The 9,160-nt window shown below is 42.4% G+C and overlaps 1 protein-coding gene across 1 annotated transcript; it reads left to right on the forward strand.

Moving 5' to 3' along the window:
• The first annotated feature begins 668 nt into the window (after positions 1 to 668).
• On the forward strand, positions 669 to 9,052 carry Zfand5 (zinc finger AN1-type containing 5). Its single transcript, XM_031389911.1, has 6 exons — positions 669 to 1,167; positions 4,673 to 4,832; positions 5,216 to 5,327; positions 5,918 to 6,021; positions 7,957 to 8,082; positions 8,827 to 9,052. The coding sequence occupies exons 2-6, from the start codon at positions 4,682 to 4,684 to the stop codon at positions 8,973 to 8,975; spliced, it is 642 nt and encodes a 213-aa protein (XP_031245771.1). The 5' UTR covers positions 669 to 1,167; positions 4,673 to 4,681; the 3' UTR covers positions 8,976 to 9,052.
• Positions 9,053 to 9,160: the final 108 nt, after the last annotated feature.

Genomic DNA, 9,160 nt, shown 5'->3' on the forward strand with positions numbered 1-9,160 from the left:
GAACTCGCGGAGAGGACACAGCAGGGAGCTTCTTCTGTTCGTGCTCTGGGCAGGTACCCAGCACCTTGCCCTTGCCTGGGGTCCGGCTTGTTTGTCCCTTCGCTCCATGTCATCAGGCGCGTCCGGGTTCTCCGTGCTTCACTGGAATAGTAAATTTCCAGGGGTTTCTATAGGCTGGCCTAACAGTTCAGAACGGCGGCGCGGGGCTGGGGCTGGGGCTGGTGGGCGGTCCTAGCTAGGAGCCAGCAGCGCACCGCGACCTTGGGCGGTGGCAGGCGGAGCTGCGGCGACACCCGGAACCCTGCCAGCCTCCTCCGGGCCGCGCCTTCCCGTCCCGCGGGGAGGGGGACCCTAGCGGAGCTGGGGACGAAGCGTGAGAAACTGGGCTGCCTAGGGAGGCTGAGGGCGGACAATAGGGTTAAAAATAGAAGCGCTGCCTCCGTGGACCCGCCGCAGCCGCTCCACCCAGGGCCCCGCGGGCCGGAGGGTGACTGGGCTACGGTGACCGCAGGCTCCGGACTCGCCCCGCCCTCAAGCGCGGCCCCGCCCCCAGCTAGTGCCCGCAGGTCAGGGGCGGGGCCTCGCCCCGCGACGTCATCGCGCCGCGGGCGTGTCGGCCGGGTTTTCGCTGACGCACGGGCCCCGCCCCCGCCGCCCTTTTCCCTCAGATCCCCAGCGCCGGTCCGAGCCCGAGCGTCAGTCGTCCGGATCGCGGAGCCGTGTGCACCTACTGAGGCGTCCGCTCGCTGCCGGGAGTCGCACCGCTTCCCTGGCGAACGCGGAAGCCAGAAGAGCGCCGTCCGCGGGCCCTGTCGGCGCTCAGGCCTCCCCGCGCGCCTCCTCCCTCGGCCGGGACGTCGCTGTGGAGGCGTGAGGCGCCGGCGGCCGGGCGCCCGGAGCGGCGGTAGCCCGCGGCCTGCGGTTCTCTTCCTCCCCCGCCGCCCTCCCACCCGAGCTGCGGCGGGGCTCGGCCGCCTCGGCGCTTCTGCACGAACAAAGGAGGCCCCCGCGGCGCCGGCGCAGCTCCGCCTGCGCTGCGCCGCGCTCCGCTCCTCTCCGCTCCGCTCCGGCCCGCGGCGGCCGCTAGCCAGCCCTTCCCGGAGGCCTCAGCCCGGCCCTCCGCCCAGCGTCGCGCGCCAGCTCGCTAGTGCATCCGGGCCCCGCAGGGTAAGTGGCGCGAGCCGGGACGGCGCGGGGGCGGGAGCACGCCCGACGGATCAGTGAGCACAAAGACGGGGCCCGGCTCGACCAGCGGGTGGACGGGACAATGCCCGGCGTGCCGCGGGGGCGCCAGGTGCCGGCGGACCGACCGGCCAGACAATGGCCGAGGCGGCTCCTGCCGCGCCCGGCTCCCTTGCACAGCCGAGTTGTTCCGGCGAGGGACCGCCGAGTGCATGACTCAGTGGTTTTTGGAGCAGGCCCTACGGGGCTTCCCGGAGCGCGGCCTGCGCTGCGAGGGGGATGGGGGACCTTTGGGTCCCGAACTCGGTCGAAATCTCTGGAATTGGGTCTCACGGCTCTTCTCCCAGAGGGTTTTTTTTTTAGTTTTTTTTTTTTTTCCAACGCGGTTAAGCTTCTCCCTCAGAATCCTTCTCATGGAAGCAAGTCGAGCGCCTCTCCCTTTGTTTCCTACGTGAACATTTGCGAACTTGACATTTTTGCTTGCTCCCCATGCACTCCGTGTAGTTGTGTTTTGAGGGAAGATAGTCTAAGTTATCTGTCGATTGAAGCTGCCTAAGAATATTGCCTGAGATAATTAGAAGGAAATAATATATAGGTCAGAGCCTCCTTTCTTAAAAATCAGTATTTAGTAATCCAGGAGGTAGTAAGATAAATTAATTTTATCTTCTCATTTTGATTTCTTAAGTGAAATTTCATTACTCAACTGCTGAAAATATTTCACTTTTACCTCTCAAGTTTGTTTTTAAAGTGTCCCATCCCAAAGGAAGGATTTCTTTTAGTTGTCCTAAATTTTTTGTGTCTGGGACCGGTATTAAGTATGGAAAGGAGCTTTAAAAAAAACTATTTGGCAGAGGTGTCTGAAACCTGGAGATTAAGGACTTGCCCAAGGTCAGGCTTAGTGGCACATTAGAGCTTAGAATTCGGGTCTGACCTCGAGGTTGGGGAGTGATCTTGCCATTTTGAACCATCGTGTGCACCTGAAATAACTATTCCATACTTTAAAAGAAAAACTCATTCATTTCAGGTCTTGAGTTGGAAAATCCAGTGAGGTTTGTTTTAAGCTATGAGCTAAGAAAAACCGTGACTTTTATACTTAAACAAAACAAACAAAAAACATTCTAGCTTTGCGGGATGGATGACTACTAAGTTTCTAACAACTTGTTTCCCCCCCTCCCCCCAAGAATGTAAGGGAAATACAGTATATCTAAACTAACACACTCTGTAGTTGTCATTAAATGTAAGGAGTGAGTATTTGTGCTACCGTGCTTTCTCCACTATGCCTACTCTTCCCTTCCCCCACTTTTAATAACCACACGTTATGATTTATTCTGCTTGGGTATTGTAGATTGAAGGTGAGGCTGTTCTCTGATCCTGCATTAGAAAAACCTGGAGGCCTTAATTGCATTTTGTTTTGTTATATGAGATATGTGAATGTTGCATCGTTAGTTCTTGGGGTTGTGTAGGAGTTGGCAGGCGCTGAGATAAAAATAGAAGCTGATTTCAGAGGCCCCTGTTGACTAGGCTTTATGTGAGAGCCTCCATCCAGCACAGCTTGTCACATTGCAGCCTTGTGACAGGCTGAAGCGCCCTCCCATGTGATCTAAGCTTCAGAGAAATATTAAAGCAAGCTGTGCACATGTGATGGCATTTAAAATCAGACTTACTAGAAGGGGGAAGCTGGTTTGGTTCGTGGTCTTTCTGTGTATCAGCCTAAGATTTGAGTTGTGTTTTCTTAAGAAGATAAGATCCTTATCTATGTGTGGAAGGCCTTGGGTGGGGTGTTCTTTACCATAAGGAAAGTGCTTTCTTATTAACTAAGGAGAGTTGATCTGAACTGTTTATCTTTGCCAAGTGTCCTTGGGAGTTAGTCTAGTAAATGAATAGTATAGTTCCTAAAGTAGGCTGGAAAAGGCCCAACTTTTTGCATAGGGTAAAGGTCAATACACTGCATGGTGAAAATGAAAATACATAGTTTATTATTTGAATCATTTTTTCTGTGCTTATGTTACACAGCATTTTAAAACCTCAGCTAAAAGTGTTTATTAAACTGTACAAGTAATCTTGAAATATTTACACTGCCATGCTCTGAAATGAGTCAGCTAAATTCCACTCACTATTTAAAGAGACAGTGTCAACTAAATTACTACTATTGTTCTAAACTGTGGCTTTTAATCACTACATACAAGCTTGATTTGCTCAAAATGAGGTGCTCTTGTGCTGGGGGAAAAAGAAAGGAGCGATTGCTGTCTGGGTACTCACTGTTAGTATTCTGTCCTGGTCAAATTGGTTATTTCCCTTCCTCCATTTTTTTATTTTGGTAAAGAGTAAATTGGGCGTGTCATACTGTGTAATATTTGGAAAAAATGGGTGACCACAATTTCCTTTTAACAAAATACTCTTATATTTTTACAAAATTCTTTTCAAAGATAAATTTTCCTAATGTGTATTTTCTCTTATACAGTGGGAAACAGTAAATTTAGCTCATTTTTATGCTAGTGTAAACAACTTTTGGAAAAGTCAAGATATAGTTGCTATGTTAAGTTTTCTGGTAGCCTAACACTAAATATTAACCATGACCAAAGATTATGTTTTTATATTCTTTCCTATAAAGTTTTGGCTTAGAAACATTTGGGGCTTTGACAGGTGAAAAGGATGTACTTTTAAAAGTAATAGACACTGGAAATTTTGGAGCTGATAATTTTCAGGTTTCTAGATGAAGTTACGGGTGGCTGCCTCAGTGGAAGTATTACTTGATGGGGCCCAAGCAAGTGTTTCTTTAAGACAGGTTCTGTGTGTGGCCTTTAAAAAGCTGTAGGTGGGCCATAAAGATGGCTCAGCTGTTTAAAAAAAAAGTGCTTAATCTTGTAAGAAGGACCTAGGTTCAGTTCCCAGCACTGAACATGGTGGCTCACAAAGCTGTTAACTGGTGCTCCCTCCAGTTTCAGGGAGTTGAGCACCAGGGATATATGTGCACATACACACATACATAAAAGGCAAATACTTACACACATAAAATAGTCTTTACTTAAAAGCAGTAGGGCTAAAACCAGAGAATTCAGCCACTTTGAACTAATAAATATCAAAAGGTGATTATCTGGATTTTCTGTGGGGGTAAGGTTTTTTTCTCCCTATTTTATGTTTAGCCCATTGAAATAACAGTCATTTGAATGGTTGGCCTGTAGTACAAGAGCAGAAAGTAAAAATGACACGTTTCCAAAACTGATTCAGACAACCTGGATACCTGACATTCTCAGAAACTAAAATTAAATAGAACCTAAAATCATACACTTTAGTGTTTAATGGTATAGTTTTCTTTTCTGTCCTCAAACAATTCTTTTAACTCTATTTTAAAGTCAATAAGATATCTGCTTAAATGTTGGGTTTTGTTAGTAACAGATTTGGTGTTTAGAAATAGCAAAGAAATAGTGATGATTATATTGAAATTTATTTCTGTGACATGCTAATTTCTGAAATTCTGTTTTGTTTATAGCAGAAAAATATGGCTCAGGAGACTAACCAGACCCCAGGGCCCATGCTGTGTAGTACAGGATGTGGCTTTTATGGGAATCCTAGGACAAATGGAATGTGTTCTGTTTGCTACAAAGAACATCTTCAGAGACAGCAAAATAGTGGCAGAATGAGCCCAATGGGTAAGTTGTTTCCAAGAAAAAACACTTGAACTGGTGGAGAGAAAATCTAAGAATCAAGAGAATGTCGAAAGCTCAAGGAGAGAATGCCTGGCTGACAAGAACTTAACTAGGACAACAGCCCAAGTCCTTGGCGTGGCCACCTCAGGAACAAATGACTATTCTGCAGACTTCTTCCTTAGTTTTCCTTTTTGAAGTTTTGTTTTATACGTGTGTTCTTTGGGATATGACTTTTTTTTTTTGTCTGGATGTCAAGTATAGGATTGCAGTGCAGTGAAGGTGCTTAGATCTCTAAATTAAATGCAAGTATTAATGCTTACTAAGTTTTTACTAAGTGGGTTTTTGTAGTGCTGATTTGTTCCTTACAGAATTCTCTTTTTAAATAGGGACAGCTAGTGGTTCCAACAGTCCTACCTCAGATTCTGCATCTGTACAGAGAGCAGATGCTAGTTTAAACAACTGTGAAGGTGCTGCTGGCAGCACATCTGAAAAATCAAGGTAAGAGTGAACATTTCTGAGTTTCTCTAATAGAAAATCAAAATGTCTTTGCTGTACATATAATAATGAAGGTGGTTGTATCAGGTGGCCTTGGTTTGCCTACATTGAGCACTGAAGGATTCCATCGTCTATTAACATCTGGCTCTTGGATCGTTGAGTAAAGGTGTATATCACTACATACTCCATAAACCCTTCAAGGCCACTGTTAAAAATGTTATGTTCTTATTTCTTTGAAATTCAGGATTAGGGATTGTAAAGAGTAAGACTATTGCAGTGCCTCACAAAGTGTGTTTCAACACAGCTGCTCCTTTTGTCCTTAAATTATAGGCACAGTTAAAACACTTTCTAGATATACACAGTGTGATACTATACAAATGTGCAGCCATAAGTTGATGAGCCATTTATTAAATAACTTACTTTATTCTTCCTCATTTATGTTGAGAAACCAATATCTTTCCAAATTTAAGTTAATCTGGTGCCATTTGATCATGTTGGAAATAACACATAATTTAAAGTTGAATTGACAACTTATCTCAAAAAATAGTACCCTTAACATCTTTAAAAATAATTGTTTGCTTGAACTCAAATAGAAATGTGCCTGTGGCTGCCTTGCCTGTAACTCAACAAATGACAGAAATGAGCATTTCAAGAGAGGACAAAATAACTACCCCGAAAACAGAGGTGTCAGAGCCAGGTATGCTTTTTAAGTTTAATACTAGTTCAGTTCTGAATTTCTGCACTATGAGAAAGAATTGAGTTGGTGATGGGATTCTCTCCTTTCCATTGAAGGATCACAGGGAGAGTTATAAAGTATAGGCCAAGCAAATAAATAGCATCAAAAATATAAATTAGTATTTTCACCCTCTTCTGCTCATCCCTCCATTACCCTCACTCTTAAAAACAAATCAAGTGGTCTGGTAACTGGAAAGAACTTAATGACTTTACATTTCAAGGCCATAGGAAGTTTTATAGTAACTTTAGTCTCAGCCCTGTCAGTGGTATGTTAAAGAGAAAGAACATACTAAAAGCTGAGATTTGTAAGAGTGTGGGATCCTTATTACCTGTGCTGTGAGACTTTGAAGGTATGGAAGGGTTTTTGTTTTTTCAGTGAGCAATAAATAGCTTTGGAGCTATTTTTATAGCAGAACCAGAAGTTCCTTAATGTTACAAGAAGACTGAATTGTTCTTTGTTCACATGACTTACTTAAATCAGTTTTGTTTTGTTTTTGATAGAGAAGTGACAGTTAAGTGGAAAACCATTGTGGGAGAAAAAAAATGTTGGGATTTTAGTCTATCTTTAAATCTTACTGATGTGCCAGGGTGGAGAGTTTTGTTTTCTCCCTTAATCTTTTAATATCAATTTCATAAAGTCAGATTATTTGGTCATGAAATGGCAGGTGAATCTGTATTTACAATGAGTTCTACTTTGAAAAAACTGGCCAAATGTTTATTTTACACACACAAACTACTTGGAGGTAGATCAGCTAATAACCTGAATTTTATTGTGACTTGATGATGTCCTATTTATCTTTTCCTCTTTATTTTTCTATCCTCCCCTTCCCTTGTGTATCTGAGGAGCTTATTAATGTTTTAGGTGTGGGCAAAGAAATGGCTAATGTACAACATTATCAAGTGCTCTCATACATTAAGGAAAGCTATATTAATGTTGTCATAGTAGCTTAAGAAAAAGTAGGTGGAATATTTTTGTTGGTCTGCCACTAGGCTCTTGATCCCACTATGTATATTGCTAATATAAATTGAGAGGTTGACATTAAAACAATCTGCTGGTCCTAGAAATTTGATCATACTGAGATGAAGAGCATTGGAATTGGCATATTGTTTAGGTAATAGTTTTAGTAGTGTATATGCCTAAATTTGCTATTCTTGGTGTTTGGATTAATCCTCAAGATTTACAGTTTACAGTTAGGTTTAATATAAGCAGTCACAGTTAAGTTTATAAGCAAATATAGTAAGGTTTAATACAAGTATAAGCTTTTTCTTTCTTTGTCTTTTGAACTAGTAGGATGGGGCTTTAATACAGCAGTCTGCATTTCTCATTGTGACCACAAATCCTATTAGAAATTATCAAAAGGATTTATTTTTAAAGTTGCAGGGAGGTGGCTTTTTACATGTCTCTTTGTTTGTCAAAAGTAAAAAAGAGTTAGATCTTTAAAAAAAAAATCTTGCTCTGAAGCCCAGTTTGGTGGTGACCTGTAATCCCCCAGTACACTTAACGATTATGCAGAATGATGGTCTCCAGTTTAAGTACAGCCTGGGCTACAGGACAAGACTGTCAGAATAACAATAACAAATCCTGTCTGTCTGAAAATTCTTTAGTAGTTTAAAATTATACTTCACAAACATCCAGTATGTTTGCTGTATTTGTTTAAAATTTTAGAAAGTGGCTGGCTGCTTATTTGTTTGAAGGGCTTTCTTAAATGTTTACTAGAAGTATAGTAATTGTTGACTAGTATAGTAATTGTCAGGAAATACATTTAAGAGAGGGTACCTAAACATACATTCTGAATCTTCAATATTAAAATCTATTTCTCTTAAATATTACTCTTTAAACTTTAATATCAGCTGGTGATTTTTAGACAGATTTCTAATTTATAACCTTATCTTTCAGTTGTCACTCAGCCCAGTCCATCAGTTTCTCAGCCCAGTTCTTCTCAAAGTGAAGAAAAAGCTCCTGAGTTGCCCAAACCAAAGAAGAACAGATGTTTTATGTGTAGAAAGAAAGTTGGCCTTACAGGTATTAACATAATTCATATCTTAAAAGAGTTACTCCAAAAGGAACTATTTGGTTTTTCACATTAAAAAATATTTTAAGATTCCCAGAAAGGGTTGGCTAATGGGTTAAAAAGTTGGATTTAGTTTCCTTCCATTCACTTTAAATGTTGACCTAGTTATATAATTATCATTAATCCTCTCCCCTCCTCCCCGGGCCTTCTGAATTATTTTTCTTATTTGGACTCTCCCCTTTGATGCCTTCCCGTGATACTTAGAGAATAGGTAGCTGAGCTAGCAGCAGTGAACACCTACTTCGAACCAGGAATGAGATAGTCTAGGTACACAGAAGTTTGTAGTTGGTCATGTAGTTTTCCAGAAGCTTGATGCTTCTGTATGGTGTGGTAAGGCTGCATTTTGAATTCAAGTCATCCTAATTATAGAACCTACAAGAATTCTATCCTATTGTCAGAAACTGGTGTTTTTTTTTTTTCCTTTTGGTTTTGCGAGACAGGGTTTCTCTGTATAGCTCAGGCTGTCCTGGAACTCGCTCTGTAGACCAGGCTGGCCTCAGAAATCTGCCTGCCTCTGCCTCCCAAGTGCTGGGATTAAAGGTGTGCACCACCACTGCCCTGCTAAGGAACTGTTTTTCATAAAGCTTTGAAAATCAGTTTCTTTTCTGTACAGTGATTTGATTGCTTTCCCCTTTCCCTAACCTCACCCCTCCCAATTACTGCAAGTTGCCAAGTGATTCCTTTTGTCTGTGCAGGGTTTGACTGCCGATGTGGAAATTTGTTTTGTGGACTTCACCGTTACTCTGACAAGCACAACTGTCCATATGACTACAAAGCAGAAGCTGCAGCAAAAATCAGAAAAGAAAATCCAGTTGTTGTGGCTGAAAAAATCCAGAGAATATAAAATTACATGTGAAGAGACTAAAACTTTGTTTTTATTTTAATATATCGTAGGAAAACATTAAAGAGCAGATGCATGGCCATTTTCCTTTGATGTTCTCCAGAGTTTTGCTTTATACTTGTCTGTCACATAATTGATATTTTAGGATGTTTGGGTGTTTGTTACAGGCAGAATTGGATAGATACAGC

The sequence above is a fragment of the Mastomys coucha genome, unplaced genomic scaffold (assembly GCF_008632895.1).
Source record: "Mastomys coucha isolate ucsf_1 unplaced genomic scaffold, UCSF_Mcou_1 pScaffold21, whole genome shotgun sequence".
Classification (NCBI taxonomy): domain Eukaryota; kingdom Metazoa; phylum Chordata; class Mammalia; order Rodentia; family Muridae; genus Mastomys; species Mastomys coucha.